Source organism: Callorhinus ursinus, unplaced genomic scaffold, assembly GCF_003265705.2.
Source record: "Callorhinus ursinus isolate GAN/ISIS: 27379988/994484 unplaced genomic scaffold, GSC_fseal_2.0 scaffold1, whole genome shotgun sequence".
Taxonomy (NCBI): domain Eukaryota; kingdom Metazoa; phylum Chordata; class Mammalia; order Carnivora; family Otariidae; genus Callorhinus; species Callorhinus ursinus.
In genome coordinates, this window is record NW_027397063.1 from 104,133,766 (window position 1) to 104,155,804 (window position 22,039).

Sequence of the window (22,039 nt, forward strand, 5' to 3'; positions counted from 1 at the left end):
CTTCTGTGCCATAATTTTTGTGACTTTTTCTTTGAAAATTTTTTATAAATCTCACACTTCTGTGAAGATACCTATGTTACACAATTGTTTTTCACTGACAGTACATAAAAAGTACTATGAGTAACAGGTTTATTCTTACCACCTCTTTTATTTTGCTCAATTTGGCTGAGGCTGAATTTGTTTAGAAATCAGAGTGTATATATTTTTAAAGGTGACTTGATCTTCTAAAACATTGGTTCCAATAATTTTCCACATCTACCAGGAAAAAAGGAGATGTGATAATACTTATGTGTAGTGATATTTATTACTAGATAGCACTGTGCATTGTAGATTTGCCCTAATCTGGATTAAAATAGTAAATCAAGAAAATATCTTGTGTTTATTACTAGTGAGTACCAATGAAATTATCATCTTCAGGCAGTGTATGTTTTCTATTGGGGGAAGTCAAAGGCATTGGTGTATTTTTTTCATTATAGTACTTGCCAAAATTCTGTTCATTAGGGTTTGGAAGATTCATTAAACACATGTGGACAGATATTTTCGGCTTAATAACTCAGATGTTTAACCTTAAGTTTTTAGCTATTTTAACTTTAAAATACTTATAAAAGGTGTAATACTGTTTTCCCTCATTCATCAGTAAGTATGTAGTAACCAAGTTTTTACATTCTGGAATTGGATACCTTATTTGTGTGTTCCTCCTGAATAAGAAGAGCCAGAAACTGGTAGCTGTGAATAATGACTGGGATGCTTCCCTGCAGTAATGCCTACTTCAAAGGGAAAACTCTGTTGGTTAGAAACCTTGTAAGCAGATAATGTTTTCTTTCCCTGTTAATATACTCGTAGTTCTGGTATGTAATAAGGGAGAGTAGTCTTCTATATGAACCCATAATAATTTACTCCATTTGAAAGAGCAAATGAGTTACCAATTTTTGATTAAAATGTGGGATGTTTAAATCTTCCAATTCCCTATTCAAACTTCCTGATCAAGAGTTTTCTGACAAATTTAGACCCATTTCTACTTTTTATGAAAACTGATTTCTATATGAAAGGAACAAAATTTTAATAATGTTTATAATTTAATGTATATGGCACAGGCCACCTCCATTAACCTCAGCCAGATGTCCAAAATTTTTTAAATAACTAAGGCTGCGGAACTTTATTTAGAAGGCTACCAAATGTCAAAATGATTTCTTAGGTTGGTGGATAAAAGAAATTCTAGGACATGTGTTTGCATATTTGAAACAGTCTAGACTCCTACAAGGGGATATTTAATGTGATCAGAAGGGATATTAAGAGTTCTCAAAGTATATACTGTTAAGTATGTGCTGCACTTAAGAAGAGAGATGAACACTTTCAGGAAGGTTTTCAGTAAGTTTGCAGTCTTTTCAGCAATCTAGTTAAGAATAAAGGCAGATAAAATTAACCAGGATACAACTTCCAGAATGCTTAATTTACCGTTTTTGTTAGGGGAGGGAAGGGCTATTCCCTAGTACACTGTAGGTTTTTAAAGAAAACTTGCCCTGGTATCAATATGTTGGTAAAGAAAAGGTAAATATTTCATGATAAATGTTCCAGTGAAGGAGACGTAATAGGCTTCTTGCAGGTGTAAGTAAGGAGATTTAAGACATTTATTTCAGGCATGAATTATAGACCTTGAGCAAGCATGGAGTTAATCTCCAAAGGTGTGGATCTGACCGTGTGTAGGCAAATTTGTCTTACAGCAAAAGGCTATTCTATCCACCACTGTTCACAAGATTTAAAAAAAAAAAAATGATATATTGATCCTCTACAAATGTTCTTATAATCTGAGTTATTGCTGCCATTTTACACATCTTACTAGGTGATCCATGGTAGTTTAGGCTCCCTGGAGAAGATTTTGAAGTGTAGTTGGAAAAGTAGTACTTCACCTTAATTAAGGCATATCCTTGAAAAGATCAAGGAAAGAAATCTGTTAGCCTAGTTCAGTGGTTTCTCAGCCTCTTAAGTGCATAAATCTATGCACATTATATGCTGTTTTCTATGGTATACTCATCCTTTTTTATTCCAAAAGTTTATAGCCTTCAATAAATATTAAATTATATAAGCTTTTTCACTTTAGAGTATTAGCTTATACAATGTAAAAAAAAAAGTATTAAGACAAAAACACCAAGTGATAGGTTTGCTTCCCCCACACACCAAATTTGATGCTTTGATAACCTTTTCTCAATTACAAAAAGAAAAGGCTTTGAATCTTGTGATCTCTTTTGATACAGAGAGTTCTAAAATACAGTTACTCGGATTACATACTGCATGGCAGTATTAGTTGTCTTAAGACTGGATTTCTATTAATCTCAACCAGGGACCCAGGAGCCAAAAAGACTTTGATCACCTAAAATAGTAGCCTTCCGTAAATCCCTATACAGTTGACCCTGGAACAACATGGGGGTTAGGGGTGCTGACCCCCCTGTGCTGTTGAAAATCCACATAGAACTTTTGACTCCCCCAAAACTTTACTAATAGCCTACTACTAACCAGAAGCCTTACTGATAACACTCAACATATACATATATAAATTATATACTGTATTTTTATAATGAAGCTGGAGAAAAGAATTATTAAAATCATAAGGACAAGAAAATACAGTACTGTACTGTATTAAAAAATCCATGTGTAAGTGTACCCTTGCAGTTCAACCTGTGTTGTTCAAGGTCAGCTGTGCTTGACTCAGTGGAAAAGGACCAGCATTCTAAGGCCCTTTCCTGAACATTCGACTCTTCCTATTTTTATTCTAGGCAAATGGTAGTGAGAAATGGTAGCTGATAGACTGGACATCAAGAAACAAGTGAATACAGAATAAGTAGATCACAAGAACTGAACTGCTTTGTATAAGGTATAAGGAGCTTTTGCCCATATAGATCTGTGTTGATCCTGATTACATCACAGTATCACAGAATAGTCTTATAACAGAAGTTGTGCCTCTTCTAGGCCACTACCACCACTGAAAACAGGATAATAGAGGCTTCTTGTAAGATACGTGTGTACAGAAGTTGAATCTGCAAATTATTTAAAGGATAACCTTATTCTCTGATTATCTGCAAAATGTGTATACCATATATACATCATAGGATTGATAGAATTGAGATGTGAATGCCCAGTAAACTTTCTTTCCTGTTTTTGCTTTCTTACATAGTTTTGAAGGAGGTCGAATTTCAGCATCTGAACCCCAGAGAAATAAGTTAGTCAAGTAACTTAACCCAAGTATAAAAAAAACTAATAATCCATTTGTGTATTTGTAATAATAAAGAAAAAAGCAAACCACAGCAGACTATTTTAAGGACAAGTCAAATCTTACTTTAGCTTAATGCTTCAAGTCTCAGTGACATTAAAAAGGTAAACACTATACAAATACATTTATACATGTTATTTATGGTAATGTTTTCTGTATGACTCAAAAGAGCTGAGATTGTCTTTTGGAAAGACTTTAATTAGAAGTTGAGCCCCTTGCTATGCAACCACCACCTTACCTCTTCATGCATCTTCGGCTAAAAATCTCATTGCCTGTTGCATTTAGTATAAATACCTCCTTAATGTATCAAGTGGTTCTCAAATGTTATTTGGGTCAGAGTCTTTTGGATTGCCTGGTAGTTACTTGGAGCAGAGACACTATGGCCTCAACCAAGACCTACTGAATCAGAATTTGTAAGTGATGAGGCATAAGAAACTACTTACAGTTAAGTCTCTAGTGTTTTAGGGAGCAGCAAGGTTGGGAGATTCACTCAGTTGCTCAAACCCCTCATCTTCAGTTATTCCTTTTTCCTCACTCTTCATATGCAATCCATCAGCAACTTCACTGCCTTCATCCTGGTGAAAGTTATGCTAGATTACTACGGTCTCTTCTCCAGGACCACTAGTGTAAACTAACTGTCCTTCCCATCAGCTCTTTTGTCCTCAATTCAAGCTATTTTCCACCAGCTGCAAAAGCAGTGTTTTTAAAATGTAAATCATAAAGGTAAAACAATTAGATCTTTTTTTTTTTAAGATTTTATTTGACACAGAGAGCCAGAGAGACAAGTGGGGGAAACAGCAGAAGGAGAGGGAGAAGCAGACTCCCTACTGAGCAAGGAGCCCGATGCGGGGCTCAAAACCAGGACCCTGAGATCATAACCTGAGTTGAAGGCAGCCGCTTAACCGACTGAGCCACCCAGGCGCCCCAACAGTTAGATCATCTTTAAATGGGTTGAAACCAACTACATTAAAATTCACTAATTCATAATGATGGCTTAGAACACAATCCCCCCAAAATCACCTTGGTTACCTTTGGAGGATGCCAGGAAACCAGTTCCTTATTTTATATACACATCTCTTGACCTATAATGGGGTTGCATCCTGATAATCCCCCCAACGCGGAGATCCTTGGATTTAGGAGTATTTTGAGAAGAGGCACCACAGCACCTGAAACATGGAGGCACTTAAATCTCCAGTAGTGCTTAGTGTACTTGACGATTATAGCAACTCCTCCACCAGTCCAAATAATTGTAGTTTATCTTCAGAAATCACTTATTTGATATTTTACAATTTTAGGTAAATCCTCAGGTTCTTCTTGAGCTCTTCTGTAGCCAGCCTCCAAGGTGGCCCTTAACCATTCTTGCCTCCAGGATTCCGTATCCCTGTGTATTCATTCACACCCATATTGAATAGGGCTGACTTGTGTAACCAGTAGGATATTGTGGAAATAAAGAAGGGCGACCTTGAAGGTTAGTTACGTCATAAAAGCCATTGTAGCTACTGCCCAATTAAACCTCTAAAATTTCTGGTCATGGTCTTCTTTCCTGGTTGGTTGGTTGGTTGGTTTCTTCCCCCCAATAGAAAGATTACTCACATTGGTTTTAAAAGGTCACTCTGGATCCTGCCCTTCACTGGCTTGCCATCCTCGCAACCTAGAGTCATCTATACATTTAATAAATATTCTTTACACTTAACAATTTTAATTCATGGATAAAAACACTAGAAGTCACTGGTTCCAGTACTGATTCGAACAGTCCTGGAAAGATTATCAAGTATGTCCAGAGACTGACAATGAACCTATGATGATTTTAACATTATATTTTCTAAAGTCTGAATATTCACTTGATACGGAGATATAATGTGAGAGATTAGATAAATTTGATCTCACTTTCCTCCATCGATCACATCCAACACTGTCACTGGAGAACACTAGATTGAAATATTTCTAGATATCTAAAAACCAATTCCAAGTGTCAAGTTTTACACTGGTTTTTAAAACACTGACAAATTCTACAAATTAGGAAAAACTGCCTAATACATTTTTTTTTTCCAGGGGAGTGGGAATCCCTTAATTAGACAAGATATGGCAAGAAGTCTTTATTTTCATACAAGGTGCCACCGCAGGTAACCATCAGAGAGCACAAGCTGTTTACAGATATACAGAACTGAACAAAAGCATTTTAGCATGCTGCCTTACTGTACATAGAAAACTGGTGAACAATTTCAGACACTACAATTAGGAAATAAAATGGGTTAACACCATTTGTTGATAGGTTTATGAATCACTCAGCAGTGTTACAGGCTGTCTTCACCTGAAAGCAGAATTACAATCACTCTGGCAGTCTCTGGGCAATTCTAAATAAAATGCAGGTCTAGTGAAAGGTACAACGTGCAAGCGAGAGAGAGAGATACCTTGTCCCTTTCTGAAGGGAGACTGGTTTAGAGCCTGCATTGGCACATTCTTAGAGTCGATACAGCCATCTTAATTAGCTTGAGCTTCCCTTACCACCACATATGTTGGCCATCAGCAAAATTAAGAACTTCCAACACATGAACTGAATAATGAATAAGCCTAGGGTTAAAAAGCAGAATGCTGTCCACATAACAGAACTGCTACTTCACAACTTTTGCCCAGTTCTCCCCGTTGTCCTGAAAAATCCCCTCATCTGATGAATTCTAGCAAAGCTTCTAGCAACCGTAACAGACCTTTCCTAACCCAGATCTAGACACTAAGTATCTGAAACAAGGGCCTGTGAAGTGGATGTGTCCATGGGAAAATGGCAGTGTTTCTACTGGAGGTAAGTGTCAAGCTTCCTCTTGATGTTGTCAAAGGAATCTGCTCCCATGTAATCAGCCTGGCCCTGTTCCCACCGCTCCTTCCGTTCTTCTGAGGACACAAAAGGCTGTGCCGCAGCCGGGATCTCCCCAAGGGACAGATGTGATATGGCTCCTGAGACACCTTCCTAAAAAGGAGAGCATAATCAGAGACTCCTTGAGAGCTGAAAATCAGACTGTTTTAAGGAACGCAATAAGTTGAAGGTGAGAAAAGCCAGGATGAATTATCATGCAAAGTAGCAAAAACTGAAAAGTATTACATGAAACAAACAAACAAAAGACACAGAAATACAAGGGTCATATGATTTATTCCTAACGAAATGAAGACTTCTTGACTCAGTGAAAACATTGGGAGAACAAAGTAATTAGGGTTAATGTTTAAGTTCTGCATACCTTTCTACAGAAGCCACAAGAGAAAGCCAGTGTATAGACCAAGTCTGAAAGCTGCAAACAGTTCATTAGAAAGTGTAAGATGGACGGACAAGGGAACACAGTCTCACGATCAATTCTCGATCTGTGTGGGCTCTGAAAGGTTGAGAACTTAAACAAAATGATACTTCAGAGGCTAAACTTCAGAAAGCACCTAACCAGAGAGCCACACCACATACACAAGTTGTTACATTATAAAAGCGAGAGCTAAATGGTTTGAGACTATGCACCGAACTTATCTGCCCGTTCAAGCTTATTATCAAGGAGTATCTATTCTCGTAGCTCATGTTAATTGGCTTAGTCTTGAACAACTGTTTAAATTCCCATCACCTTTCCTTGGTTCATAATTCTAACTCCTTGGGTTGTGGAGGGAACAAGGGAAATGTGCAGGAAATAGAGCAAACCTACTCCACGTTAAATTAGAATCTCATTACTTATGGAAAGGCCATTAACTTCAATTATACCATAAAAGAATATCAAAGCTATTCTTCAAAAAGCTCTGAGGTGAGAAGGTACTAGAAACAGAGAAAAAGGAAGGCGAGTGAATGCATACAGATATTGCTTTTAACAGAGAAAATGGGAGAACAAAATTTTTGATTACCGGTTTTTGTTGCTATATGACTATATGTGTCTATGCAGGTGTTTAAATATACTGGCACTCCAAGGTACCTGGGCAGATTCCATGGGGTGGTTTCACAGCTGAAGCAACGTAAGTCCTTACCCTGGATTAGCCCTGCCTTTGCTTCCACTTGCAACAGCAATGATACTGGGCTGTTCTTCCAGAATTCTCCGTTTCATGATACTGTTCAGAAGGTAACAGTCTTGCAGACTTAGATTTGAGTCCCAGTTCTGCTTTTGATGAGTATGTTATATAACTAAGAGAAGTTATTTAACTTCTTTAAGCCTCACTTATTTTTAATATATAAAAGGGCATATTAATAACACTTATTTGACAAAGTAGTTGTAAGGGTTACATAATAATAACTAGCTTTCCTTATGCACTTATTATGTGCCAGGCAATGTTCCGAGTACTGTACAAGTATTATTTCGTGGTCCATGTAAAGCAATTAAAGTAAGAATGTTAGTGTTATTTTTCCCTTTCTCCATTTTATATATTGGTACAAGTGCTACTAAGTGAAATGGCTAAAATCTCTACCATGGCAAAGAAAAGGATCTCTTACAACCTTATAGCCTCTTATAATTATAGCAAGGTAATTAACTGATCAGTTAGACTCGGTTGTAATTCACCCATTCAGTTTGATTCTTTATATCTTAATATGTAGCAGAGAAATGTAACTTCTCATCCTCTTTCCAATTCTTCTAAAAGAACCAATCTCAGAGGGAGACATTTAAAGTCAGAAAAGAGGCTAAGCAAGTTGCTGTTGTAAATGTTAATGTCATCTTCCTCTTACAAGGAGATTTCTTTTTTCAAGATTCTATATAACCGTAAGAGCATGTGCATGACAAACCAAAATAATCCTAGAAAAGTATCTGTTTTTGCAAGTGTTTGTTTTCACATGTTATTAAAATGTTCACTGAAAATACATTCTTCTAAGCAGATGGAAAAAATAAATATGTATATTTAAATGTTTATAGTTTCTAACACATGAAATAAGGCATTCTTTATACTTTAGGAATAACCTCAGAATCTTAGGACAATGGGCTAAGAATTCTATACATACTAGATATGGACATATATGTGTGTGCACTACACACACACACACACACACACACCCTCTAAAGTCCTTTCTTATGCTCCCAGATCTAATGAAATCTGCCACAGAATCTACTGCTTTTAGTCTTTGCTGGCAGTATTCCTTTCCCTGTAAGATGGACATTTTTTTTTCTACAAATCTGATTGATCTCCGTTTAAAAGTACCACTAAACACTACCTCTACCAGTATACCAAAGTTTTAAAAAATACAGCATTAAATTACCTGAAAGAAAAAACAGAACCTACCACATTCAGGCATGAGTGGGTGTCTTTGACAAGGCCAAATTGTTGAAGCAGAGGTAACACGTTGGTGGTGAAGATGTCCCACCACAGGTTGAGAAACTCTGGATGAGTCATGGTGGGATCATGGGACTCACTTTTGACACTTTTTGTGTTAGGATCATAAGTATAATTCCAAGGTTTGATTTGTCCCAGGAAATGCACAACTTTGGCATTTGCCCCAAATCTGCCAAGAGAACACAAAGTTGAAACCATTAGTGGATTCTGAGCACTTTGTTCGGTAGTCTTAACGATGCACTTTCCACTGAAGTAGTGGTTGGAAAAGAACTTGAGCTAAGTTTTACACAGATTTTTGAAATTATTCAGTTGTATGTTAAATACATACAAAAATCCAAAAGTAGCAGTGGGTCAGGGCAACAACCAAAACACCAATCCACTGTGGTTGGAAAGGTACAACAACTTGGAAAACCATTTGGTATTACACCTAGTGACACTGAAAAATCTCACACCTCTGACCCGGAAGCTCAGCTCCTTGGCACAGACCCGAAAGAAGCTCTTACCCACGTGCAGATGTCATCAAAATATTCACAGCAGCAGTGCTGTTTGAAACAGTCATAACTACAAACCACTCATATGACCATATCTTAGTAGGTTAAGCCTGTTCAGCAAGTGTTCACTCCTTTTCCCAGTCTCCACAGGGGGAATACACTTTCCTACCTCACTGATAATTGGGCATGCTCACAGAACTTGCCTTTGCAAGGAAATATGGGAGGAAGTAACTGTGTCAGAAAGGAGGTAAAGAAAGAAGGGAAAGGAAGGAAGGAAGGAAGGAAGAAAAGAAAGGGAAAGAAAGAAAGAGAAAAAGAAAAAGGAAAGAAGAAAAAAGAAATAAAGAAAGAAAAGGAAAGGAAAGAAAGAAAGAAAGGAAAGAAAGGAAAGAAAGAAAGGAAAGAAAGAAAGAAAAGAAAAACAAAGAAACAAAGAAAGAAACAAAGAAAGAAAGAGAAAGAAGGAAAGAAAGAAAAAGCAAGCCAGCCCTGCTTGTTTCTGGTCCCTCTCTCTGAGAGACCTCTGTCAGCAGAAGAATGGATGAGACCCACGGAGCAGATGTGGATCAAATCTGTGGCTCCAAACCCTGCTGAGATTATCAGAGCTGCTCCAGCCTAGCCACCAACATATGAGCAAGAAATATATACTTACTGTTGAATGTCACTGAAATTTTATGGTTATTTGTCCATTTTATTATTTTTAAAGGACAACTTCTGGTATATTCAGATCATGGAATACAATATAGCAGTGAAAATAAAATGATAGCTACACACATCATGCAGCAAATAGATGACTTTTTTAAACATGCTGAAAATTTTCAAATAGAAATTCATACATAAAGATCCATTTACATTGGGCAAAAACCAAAAAAAAAAAGTACTATTTAAAGAGTAGAAAACTGGGGATGCCTGGGTGGTTCAGTGGGTTGGACATCTGCCTTTGGCTCAGGTCATGATCCCAGGGCCCTGGGATCAAGCCCCACATTGGGCTCCCTGCTCAGTGGGGAGTCTGCTTCTCCCTTTCTCTCCCTCTGCTCATGCTCATGCTCTAATAAATAAATAAAATCTTAAAAAAAAATGAAGAGTAGAAAACTGTAATCAATGTCAGTGTCATGATGTTGGTTATCTCCCGGGGAAAGGGGAAGCCGTGATGGGGAAGGGACAGACAGCTTGTAAGGTACTGGTTGTGTTCCATTTCTTAACTTGGATTTAAAAAAAAAACAACACCACATTTTTTATATATACCCCTTTGTATATATACTATATTTCATAATAATTTCTTAAAAAAAAAGAATTAAGAGTGGTCATTTTCTGGCTGGGAGGAAATCTATGTACATAAAAAACCAAATAATAAAGGTGAATACAACAAGTGCCAAAAGAAAGATGGAACAGTGGGTGCTCCAGAAATGCAGAGGCAGGGTGGTCATGAAAGGTAGGTTTTTCGTGGAGCAGAGACTTAAAGCTTGTGCAACAGACAGGAGCTGGGTAGCTGGTGATACAGAGAATTCTAGGCAGGGGGAGAGCAAGTATCAGGTGAGTGTATGTGAGTTAGACCGAGGGCACTCCCACTGCAGCCAAAGAGGAAACTGATAGGGAAAGGAAAAATGGGATGGTTCCTTGGGTGTTGGGTTCAAGTGTTAGATTTTAGTGGATTTATCCTATAGGCAACCAAAGTTGCTGAGCATGATGTGCAGACTGAAATAATGCAAACTCTACTCATGTAACCTTTCCAATCTTTTATTTTATTTATTTATTTATTTTTAAATGCCAGAGACCTATTACATAGCTATCATTATCTGAGGGTTTCCCATGTTTGGGGCCCAAACTTTTTTTTTTTTTTTAAGATTTTTTTTTTTTTTTTCATTTGTCAGAGAGAAAGAGCGAGTGAGAGCATGCACAAGCCGGGGGAGCGGGAGAGGGAGAGGGAGAAGCAGACTCCCCGCTGAGCAGAGAGCCCGATGCGGGGCTCGATTCCAGGACCCCGGGATCATGACCTGAGCCGAAGGCAGATGCTTAACCGCCTGAGCCACCCAGGCATCCTGGGCCCAAACTTTTTTAAGGACATGATTGGGAATAACAACACTCTGGCAAAGGTAGATCTTAATAACATGTTAATAGAGGCTCCTAGAGGTCAGGGGGTCAGCCAGAGCCATACAGCTATTAGGTGGCAGAAAAGGGATTTGGCACTGTTCTGCCTCTCTCTTAAGCCTGCACTCTTACCAATCCTACCATGCTGCCACTCCAAAACTATGAAAGAAAAATAGAGCCTACTGTAAATGTCCTCCTAAGAGTCATGGACTATACCACAGCGCCTTTCTTCTGAAAATGAGACAGATACCAGAAATCCCCAAGCTGACTCTTCATTTCATATTTTACACCCACACACATGCACACAAGTACTCTCAATTTTATCCTTAAAAGGATAATGCTCAAAACTTGTGCAGACATGGCTATTAATTAAATAAGCAACTGTTACATAGGGTCAGTGCAGGACTCCAAAAGGTTTTCCACCCAAACAGGGAAAGGAGTCCTCTAACATAAAAATAAGGAAGAGCAGCACAAACAAGGCAACGAGTCAGGGCTACCAGGGCAATGCGGACACGAGGGGCTACAGGAACACCAAAGCGATCCGTGCAGGCGTAGATTTTCAGAAGGGGCTTTGTGTGGGAAGGGGGCGCAGAGAAGACCTGGGAAAGATGGCGGGGTGAAGGTAACGGCCTTGGACAAACGTCCTAGTGGTGACGGGGGCGGGGAACCTGTCCCAGAGACCAGACACTTGTGTGTGTTTTGGGGGTGGCAGGCACTACCTCGCCTGCAATACAAACACGCCTGCGACCAGAAGAGAGCACTTGCTTTCACGTTCTCAGACATCCTCCTCCTGACTCATCTTGCTGGAGCAAGACTCCTAGTTTGCTCCTCCTAGAATAAAACTGGCCGCTAAGTTTCAGTCCATGATTTGGCCTAGACCTAATATGAATGTCCTAGTCATTATAGGAGAGGTAACAGTACTAATTAAAATAAAGTAAAACGTGAATATAGCATAAACTCTCTTCCTTTCTAACCTGCTTCCTGACAGTTTGCACATGATTAAACAGGAGTCACAGGAATAGCTAACATCTATTGAGTACTTACATGTACCAGACATTGGCTAACAATTGCATGGTTTATATACCAGTTAATCTCCAAAACAACTACGTGAGGAAACCAAGGCATGAAGTAGTTCAATAACTCGTCTAGGACCACATGGCTGGTGAGTGACAGGGCTGGGATTCCACGGAGGCAGTCTGGTTCCAGAGCCAAGGTTCTTAACCACAACTAGGCTGTTCCTGAAAGACACTCCCAGAATTAGGACATCATCTGAGAGTGACATCTGTTACTTCAGAGATGAATGCCCTGCCTACAGACGGTCAATCTGAAAAGTGGAAAGGATGTGTCTAAGGAGCCCTGGAAATACTCCAAATATAGTCAAGAACAGAGCAAGAAAGTAACCGATAGGAAAGAAAGCTACAAAACAAGCAACTTAGCACTGCCTAAGAAAGACTGTTCTCAGACGGGTTCAGTTTGCACAAAGGTAGGGGAAAGGTGGGAAGAAGAACAAGAAATGGATGGCGGTGCTTAGGACCAGCAGCTGACCCCTACGTGGACTGTGCTCAACCGTGTCTAAGGGCCACCCCAGCTCCTCTCCAGCACTCCACTCTGTGAATTGGGACTTTAAAGCCCGGGGAAGCAGAGGAAGGGCACGATGGTCCGGCACACTGCAGAGCCGCTAACACCGCCCAGCGAGACAGAGCGCCCTGCCTCTGCTGGCGGGCAGGAGTAGACACTCCTGCCTCTGGGTCTGGCTGTGCCCCACAGTGGCTCAGGGTTCTCTGCAACCTCCGGTTAGAGGCCACCCCATGTGGCTCAATGCCTTCCCCTCGCATGTCAACAGAAACACCATCTGGGGACAGTCTACCGCCTGCACTTCACTGTGGCTCAGGCCTGGGCTGCACCTTCGTGAAGCCACGATCCCTGAGTGTCTTTCTGTTGCCCTCTGTGGCTACAGGAAGGATCCTTCTTCCTCAAGATTACCTTCTTTACCTATTCCATTGTAACACCGAGAAAAACTGTATCCACTGGATAGTCCTTTCATAGACAGGGCAGTCCTAGTTTGAAGAAAGTCCTTGATGAGCCTGTTTGTGGCAGAAACGGAGATCATAAGGGGTCCTAAATGTGGATGAAACTGCCCTTTGTGCCTGAAGTTGAGGAATTCCTTGGTGCCAGTAAGGGGGAGGGTTGAGAGTGAGCGGGATTGTGGAGATGTGATGTAACCACCCAACAGCTACCCAAGTTTCAGCAAAAACAAAACAAATCATAAAATGCATAATGTAACTAGGTTTCTATTGCAGCTAGGGCTACCGAGGGGCCGACCAGAAAGAGCTCATGAGGATTCAGGAGTGTGATGGCGGAGAGAAGAAGAAAGATGCTGGGGCATACAGTAGTCATGTGCAGACTTCAGAGGTCATGGGTTCAAGGCCATGGTTAGCCCTACTTCTGTACAGTCAAGAATGGGAACTTTTTTTTTTTTTTTTTTTTAGGTATCAAGGTATTCCTTTAACCTGCCACACACCAAACCGATCTATGGAAATGAGTCGGGGTAGGAGAAAAACAAGTTTTAGAGCAAGAATTCTTTATGAGAAGCGCAAGCCTGGGTGAGTCACTGAATGTGGAAGGTTCTGGCCAACCCACAGGCCCTCTGAGGGTGGGAGGATGGGGGCAGGGTGCAAAGTAAGGCAGCTGCTAAGTGGGAGACATGGGGCTCTGATAGGAAGTGGGGAAGGGAAGAGAAGACAGACGTGCAGTTTTGCATAAGGTAGTCGCATCAACGATGTTCTGGAAATCACCTAGGCCTGCCCCAGGGGTACTGTTAGGCCTAACACTGGCCACCTTCTATGAAGGTCTGTGAGTTATATGGGTAAAACTATATAACTATGCTCTAACTGTACAAACAGTATTTATTGACACAGCAAGGTAGCCTGAAGGGCTTGCTCTATTAGCTTTCATAATAAAACAGTTTGCAAAAAAGATGAGCAAAAGGTCTCAAACACGGTTTTTGTATCTAGAATTTCAATTAATCTAGATATGAATTTCATGTAATTATTTTTATGTCTTAATGTTGCCCCAAAGAATGTTTTTAAAAATCATTTTCTACCATTTTAATCAATTCTACTCTTCAATTTTTTAAATTAAATTTTATCTTTTTTATTAAGTAGGCTCCAAGCCCAGCATGGGGCCCAACACAGGGCTTGAACTCATGACCCCAAGATTTAGACCTGAGCAGAGATCAAGAGTTAGACACTTAACTGACTGAGCCATACCCAGGCGCCCCAACTACTCTCCAATTATTGATGAAAATCCAAAATAACCATATCAAAATGAAATAAGAGAACAGGTCATAAGTGAAAAGGGAAATTACTTTTTTGCTTAAAAGAATATTTTAGCCTAAATGCAAATTCAGGGATATTCCTCTTAAGAAGGTAAACTCAGGATACCAGACGGAATTTATGTTGCCTGGCTGAAGGCAAAATGGTTAGCTGACAAATAAGAAGGGGAAATATTGATGTCAAAAGAATTAAAGTTCAACTGACGTTGACCCAGAACAAGGATAATGAGAAGATTCACTGACTCACTGCCTGATTTATCCATCAAATTACCAGCCAGGAATAAAGAAAACAAAAAACAAAACAACATTGGGTACATATTCCAATTGTCTCTATATTACTAAGAGCCATTCATTCTGACCCAGTAATGGGGATTTGTCTCAGCTTGCATACATCTCTTAAAATAAGTGTTCTAATTTTAACTTGATAGAATCTCAAAAGAGACGTCCAGATCACAAGACATAGTTTGAACCTGAGCCAGCAATAATACTGCTTATGTTAGCCATTAAAATAATCCCTGTGACCTGATGTTACCAAAAGATCAGATAGAATTTTCATGACTAGTTCAGCAGCTGGTAACGTGTGGATGAGACTACAGAAGCGTTCAGAACGGAAAAGGAACTACGCTGTGACAGTGCACACAGGAGCCATTTTACGTCTCACAAAGCAATTTATTTGTGATGCTCAATGAGGCACCAAGAAGAAACACAGCATGGCTTGCGAGACCTTTCTCTGGGAAATGTGGCAGCAGTGGCCAACCATCCTCCACCCACCTCAATGACTCATGTTCTCTGGCACATGGCCACTCACTCCTGCACCTCCTCAGCCTCGCTCTCCTGCACAATCCCTTCCCTACCACCAGTCAGCCACCTTTCCCCTCTCACCCCCCCAAATTCCTCCTCTTATCACTCACTCAAGGTCTACACCAAGGATCGTGAGCACAAGTGCCCAAGGTGGGCGGGGCTGGCCATGCAGAGGAGGAGTGGATCTGCTGAAGGTCGGAACCATGGAGCACAAGCGAGTACATCACCAGAAGACAGCTGCTACCCAGCAGCTAAGAACTGTGCCCACCAGGGACCACCCCCCCCAATTTTTCCTTGGCTTTCAAGCTAAATACCCTCCCGATCATGCCCCAGAAATCAGAATAACATCAGTACTCAAACGTGGACTTTAATCACCTAGACGAGGGTGCCTGGGTGGCTCAGTTGGTTAAGCGACTGCCTTCGGCTCAGGTCATGATCCTGGAGTTCCAGGATCAAGTCCTGCATCGGGCTCCCTGCTCAGCGGGGAGTCTGCTTCTCCCTCTAACCCTCCCTCCTCTCATGTGCTCTCTCTCTCTCTCATTCTCTCAAATAAATAAATAAAATAAAAAAAATAATCACCTAGACGAGGACCTAGTCAACTGCTTCCCCTACCAGGGTGGCCTGTCCTCACAGAGTAGGCCAAGGAAACCCCACGACTCCAGGCCACCATGGAGACTTTCCCGGGGACATCCTGTCAATCTCAGTCCCTCCTGGCTGACTGCTAGCTCATTCATTCACTCAAACAAAAAATATGCCCACCTACCTTCGTCTGTGTCTACACACTCTGCCTTCTGAATGTAGTTTTCTCTACATTCATGTTCTCCGAGTCTCCATTCTCTTGGACCCACTTCAATCAGGCTTCCTCCCACCACTCCATGAGACATGCTCAAGGTCACCCAGTGACCTCCACATTCTAGGTCAGTGCCAATTCTCAACAGCATCTGACACAGATGGGTCCCTCTTTTCTCCCAGGAATATTTTCTTTGGCTGGCTTGTGCAGCATCTCACCTGCCTGGGTCTCCTCTTGCCTTACTCTTCTCCATCTCAGGGCCCTGCCTCTCCACATTTTCCTGTTTTAGGGCTCAGTTGCTCAGGACTCTTCTATCACAGTCACTCTCCAGGTGACATCATCCTGTCTCATGGCTATAAAGAGCACTTCTGTGCGGACACTCCCATAGGTCTGTCCCACCGGACCTCTCTCCTCAACTCCCCACTCTTACAGCAACTTCCCTAGACCCCATTTTCCCTAGGATGCTTCACAGGCACCTCAAGCTTAATGCATCCCAAACTGGATACATTCAATCCATCTCTGGTCAAACCCTGCCTCCACAAACCTGCTTGCCCCCATCTTTCCAATTGCTTAAGGCCCCAAACCTGTAAAAGTCACTGGACATCTTTCTCCAAATATCTTATTTTTTTTTAAAAAGAAGTTGAAAATCTAGGTTTCATGTGAAATTCCCTGATTTTGAGGCATTGGCACCTGAGTAAAAAAAAAAAAAAACATGTAAGGAAGACAAAACATATCTGTGGGACAAAGGGAGTCTGCGGCCCACCAGTCTGAGACCCGGAGGATGGTAGGTCTTCCACTCACGCTTTTCCCCTCCCACGAGCTCCATCTCCTCCTGAAGGCATTTCTCACTCAGACCTCTGCAGCGGAGATACCACTCCTTGTGCCCTTTGGGCCCATTGCCAGGGTGGCCTCTAATGTCTGGGCTTGGTCTCACGGGGAAGCTTTCCCCTGGGCGCTAAGGGCTGAGGTATGGGAGGGGGAAAGGCGGCAGGAAGAACGGAGGACAGACACATCGCCTGATAAACAGAGAGGAGGTCGGAATGACCAGGTGGTCATCCTGGACACGGGGGCACCGGGGCCCAACAGGCATTGCTGAAACCCATGAAGGAGGAACAAGACAGCTGGGCAACCGCGGCTAGATTCTTCTCCCATGCGCAAATCACGACGGCCGCGCCACGTGACATCCGGGCAACTCTCCACACGCAGGAAGTCGCAGGCTGATTAGATGAGAGCTCCCTCGTCCCCCTGAGCGCCCTCTGCGAGCTGCGGGCCCGACAGCCAACCAAACAGGTGAGTGGACAGACGGCTGAAGACCGAGCCAAACTACGAGGCCTCAGGGTTTTAGGTGAAGATGTTAAGAATGTGACAGTAACGAACACAGAAAAGGCTATGGCTTCAGTGATAACAGGACAGTGGGAGGCTGGACCCACGGGTGTCTCAGGGGTCAAGGAAAAAAATCAAATCAGAAATACACAAGAACAGAATTCAAGACGCCGAAGGTTCATTTCATTCTTGCAAAATTTGGATTTTAAAGAGGTTTGGTAAGACCTTAGTGAATAAGCCACATTCCTGAAAAAGAAACAGCGGATACAAATACCCTCAGAAGAATTTAAAGCAAATGGGGAGAAATCTTTTAGGTTTTTAGATCCACTTTCTGAGACTAGGCCAGGCCAGGTCTCAGGTCGTATCTGAACTCAAGTAAAAATTTTAGATAAGTTATTTTTGAAATTATTTGGTAAAACAAGCTCTGGAGTCATCAATAGGACTTTTGGCAATCTGAAGCAATACCAGAGAACTCTTTCTCTTGGCTTTGGGCCCATTTAGGGCTTTGGGCCCATTTATGGCACAAAATGCCATAAACAGCTTTTACTTGGTAGATAGAATAGAAAGTGGAGCTAAAATGGAGCTAAATGACTGATTTTTTAAAAGGCTGATGAGATTTTGCCTAGCACTATGCACAAGCCAGATTCTAAACTACGTGAATAAAATAGGCCCTCTAAATGAAGAAAACCGAAAAGAAACTAGTATTGACTAACAGCATACTATGTCCTAAACATTATGTTAGGCACTTGCAGAAATATTTCATTAAGAAATGCATTTATGAACTTGTTTCTCAATTCATATATTACAAATTACCTTAAAAGTTACTAAATCAAGCATTTTAGCTCTCAAATTATGCTATGTTAAAGAGGATCTTCTATTACAGAAAACAGGACTAATTTTGTTTTTCAGAAGCTATGTCTGAGTATTCATTCAAAGTGATAGAACTATTAAGTGTTTCCTTTAGGTTTTGTTCTGTCCAAATGGTATGTCAAGTAAGGCATTAGAAATGCTGCCTCCATGGCTCAAATTCATGCCAAATAAGATTCATATTAGGCCATCCTTTAGCAAAAACTTCACATAAAACAGCAAGGCTACACTGTTCTAGGTACAGCATGTGTTTTAAGATATCCACAGTTCTAAGATTCTGGGGCATCTAAATACTGCCTTGGTGACCTCATGACACCTGGTTGCTTGGAGCTGGTAAGACAAATTCTCACTTGTTCCGCCAAGCCCAAGTTGTTCTGAACCACTCCCCAGTTTCTCACTCTACCTGCCACCACCCACATGCTGTCCTAGGGAAGACCAGCACGCCCCAGGGCCACTAAGTCCTGGAGACCCCTAAGGTGATTCTGAGCCCAGCAATGGAGCATCGCATTCATGATGAGCTCCCAGAGGTCCACAGGGCATTCTGTGGAGTAGGTATGGTGACCCAAACGTTCATGATCATCTACTTCGGCTTAAAAGATCTGTGTCATAATTTTACATTCACTTGAAACAAAAAAAAGGAATAGAACTGTCTTTTCAGCCCTTCCCAATGGTATGAAAAATGTCTCTGGAGATGGATCGCTGCAAGAAAAACAAAGGCATTTTCTGGCACAGGGAAGGGAAAAAGGAGTTCTTCGATGGAGTTTCAACATTCCCAAATAGGCAGCAATGCGGTGAGACAAAGCAGCACTCTGAAAAGTCTTATCACAGAAGTGCGGAGTGGACACCCCCAAGGGCAGGAGCACCTGTGGGGCCACGGGCCAGCCAACGGCAAGCTAGTGGAGGGAGCCGCTCCCAACCTCCCCAGTGTGTCATATGCTCTATGGTTCTGGCAATAAACCAAGAAGATTTCCAAAATTAGCACTAATTTGTTGAGCCAGGAAGAAGAAACCATCCTAACCATTCTGGTCATTCAGATCTCAAACTTTTTCTGGGAAATTCATTCAGAGGATATAAAAACAACTGGGTTCTGGAGAGAGGGGGCCCTGGTTCTGACAAATAAGTCTCTCTCTCTCTCCCCCCGCCCCGCCAAAAAAAAAAAAAAAAAAAAAACAACCTTAACTCTGCTCTACCTGCTTCTTGTTCTTGTCAAAACAAAATAAATGCAAGCAGTGTCTGCGCAAACCAGGCGCTCACTGAAAGGTGCAGTGTGTTCAATTTTGGTGTTATGGTGAAAATCAGATGGAGTCCAAATGAACCATAGGGGAGAGAGTTGCTAGGCACCGGGGGCCACATTACATGAAAAACACAAATCTCTAAACACTAGAGTTGACTCCGTTTGGGAACTGAGACCAACTGGAAGGAGATCAGATTCACGTCTCCCCAATATATTCATCCCAGGACACGTGCTCATTGGGCAGAATTAAGTGGAATGGTGGGTAGAATTGCTCAGACTAGTAATGATTTTCTCCTTCACCCTCATCTTTTTGCTTGCTCAATGGAGTCTAGTCAATTACATTAACCATCTTCCCTATTATCACAAATTCAGTTCTAGGGGATCGAGGTATCATGGTCTGCGGGAGCACTGTTCAAAGTTGCAAGGTTCATTATGAGGCAATAAGAATGAAAAGAATCAGGCCCACATTTCCAAGCAAGACAGGCTGGTACTTGACAGGGCCAAGGACAGAGAGGCTAAAAAAAAAAAATGTTTCTCCAAATCCACCCCTTGATAGTGAATCTTTCTCTCTTTGTGTTACTTGGACAGTTGGTATATTTGAGAGTTTGCCTGCTTCATTCCAGAGAGGCAGGACTATCAAGAGGCTATAATACGTCAGAGACATATGCCAAGAGAACAGTTAGGGAGGAAAGAACACAAGACACTTATAATCCTTATCTGGGGGAATGTTGACAGAGTTTGCCCAGAAAAGAACAGAAAAGGAAACATTTCTGCCACAAAAAGCCAGACGTGCTCATTACTGTGGTGAGAGACATAAAGAGAGGACTCTGGATAATAAAATATGAGGAGTGAAAGGCCCTTTGTGTTCTGCCTGCCCAGGAATGCCCGTGCGGGACAGAGACTGCAGAGCCGAGCCCAACTCAATGAAGAGCTTGGCTGCTCATGGCTGTGTCTCAGGATCAACCCGACAGCTTGGCCTCCGTTCAAGAAACCTGAATCATCATCTTCATTCAACACAAATGAGTCAGAGGCTAAAGAACAGGGCCCGGGCCCTGGTCAGTGAGACCAGCCCTGCAACTAGGTTGTATTAACTGCTGAGTTAGAACCACCCCAGGGGGACTGCCAAACAAGCAATGTTGCCAAAAACAAGCTGTCTGCTGAGCGCTTTATGCCTGTGTGAATTCACTTCATCCTCATGACAACTCTGCAGGGTAAGTCTGATTCCCCTTGTCATTTTGCATATGGATAAACTGAGGCACAGAGGCTAAGCCATAGCGTAGGTAAATGGCAGAGTGAGAAGACACACCCTGCCTTTCTGGCTTCAGAGATCACGCTTACAGCTAGACCACCTCTCCAACAAAAAGGACTAATAATCTGATGTTTACTGAGTGCTAAGGCCCTCTTCCACCCTCTTCTACCCACTTCCTAGGACTACCTCCCTTAATGATCACAGTTAGTTTTGGAGGACATTGAGGCAGAGAAGTTCAGTAATGAGTAACCAACCAGGAAGAAGCTACTCCAGAATGTGAACTGAGCAGTGCGACTCCACAGCCCCTGCTCTGGACTGGGTCAGCACACTGCTACCAGCAGCTTGCTTCAGCTCCACAAGAACCACGGAGACAGCTGTTAAGATCCTCATTTTAGGGGGATGGGAACTGAAGCTTAGCAGCCACTAGGAAGCAGAAGTTGGGTTTGTGCCCACTATGAATTCATGACCATGACATAGGGACGATTTAACAGAGGGCCTGGCACCCAGGAGCGAATGGGAACCTTTTCCTGTAAGGTGGTTAAGTACCCTCTGGGTTACTCCAAACAAAGTAACTGATAACATCAAGGCCTTTCCCCACTATAGCCATGTTTCTCATAAGAGAAAGACTTCCCTTAAGTTCCCACCTGTTATTGACCTCAGAATGACCATGAGGAACCCCCCCAAATTTTAAATCCCACTCCCCTGCCCTGCCCACCTCCAACAACAGTTAAACCTTTGCACTTACGCTTTAAATGCTGGGAGGTAGGAGTATATAGAAACGCTGCTTAGGTTATAAATAAATGGCAGGTGTTTTCTGATATCTGTTGTTGCCCAGCTGTTAAAAAATGTGTTCAGTAAACCCTGGTCCCCACCTGAAAGAAAAAAAAAGTGAATTATAAGTCATAAACTTCAAAGACAGGTCAATAATTTTATAGGAACACATAACCGGATCTTTAAAAAATAGGTATACAGATTCCATTTTTAAAATAAGAAATTCTGTGTTAAACCTACCAAGGGCATTTTTAGGGGGTGGCCATTTTCCTGAGTTAATTCACGAATTCAACAAATATTTACTGAGCAGCTGCTATGGCCAGACACTGTGCCAGTCACTGAAGAGTCAACAGGGAACAGAGAGACTGTCATCATCTTCATGAGGGGCAGGGCAGGAGGAGGGGGGATACACTGGTACCAGCAAATTATAAGTCAATAAGCATCATCACAGATGGGGAGGGGAACGGCAAAACACTGGCTGCTACGAGGCATGTGGTGGAAGTGGCTCAAGAACATGGGATGCGTCAGGAAGGCTTCCATGAGGAAGCTGTA

At 41.8% G+C, this 22,039-nt stretch overlaps 1 protein-coding gene across 3 annotated transcripts in view; it reads right to left on the reverse strand.

The window, feature by feature from the left end:
• Window positions 1-1,762: 1,762 nt before the first annotated feature.
• The window catches only part of GYG1 (glycogenin 1), a 36,005-nt gene continuing 15,728 nt past the window's right edge, over window positions 1,763-22,039 (reverse strand). Inside the window, exons 5-7 of one of the 3 annotated variants that reach the window (XM_073898774.1) lie at window positions 21,462-21,588; window positions 8,489-8,708; window positions 1,763-1,924 (exon numbers count right to left, since the gene is read on the reverse strand). In XM_073898774.1, the coding sequence (XP_073754875.1) occupies window positions 1,913-1,924; window positions 8,489-8,708; window positions 21,462-21,588 (359 nt within the window). In that variant the 3' untranslated portion in view covers window positions 1,763-1,912. Of the gene's footprint in view, window positions 1,925-5,346; window positions 6,228-6,425; window positions 6,544-8,488; window positions 8,709-21,461; window positions 21,589-22,039 lie in introns of those variants that run through there. The other 2 variants (XM_025880883.2, XM_073898772.1) reach the window with 2 other exon arrangements.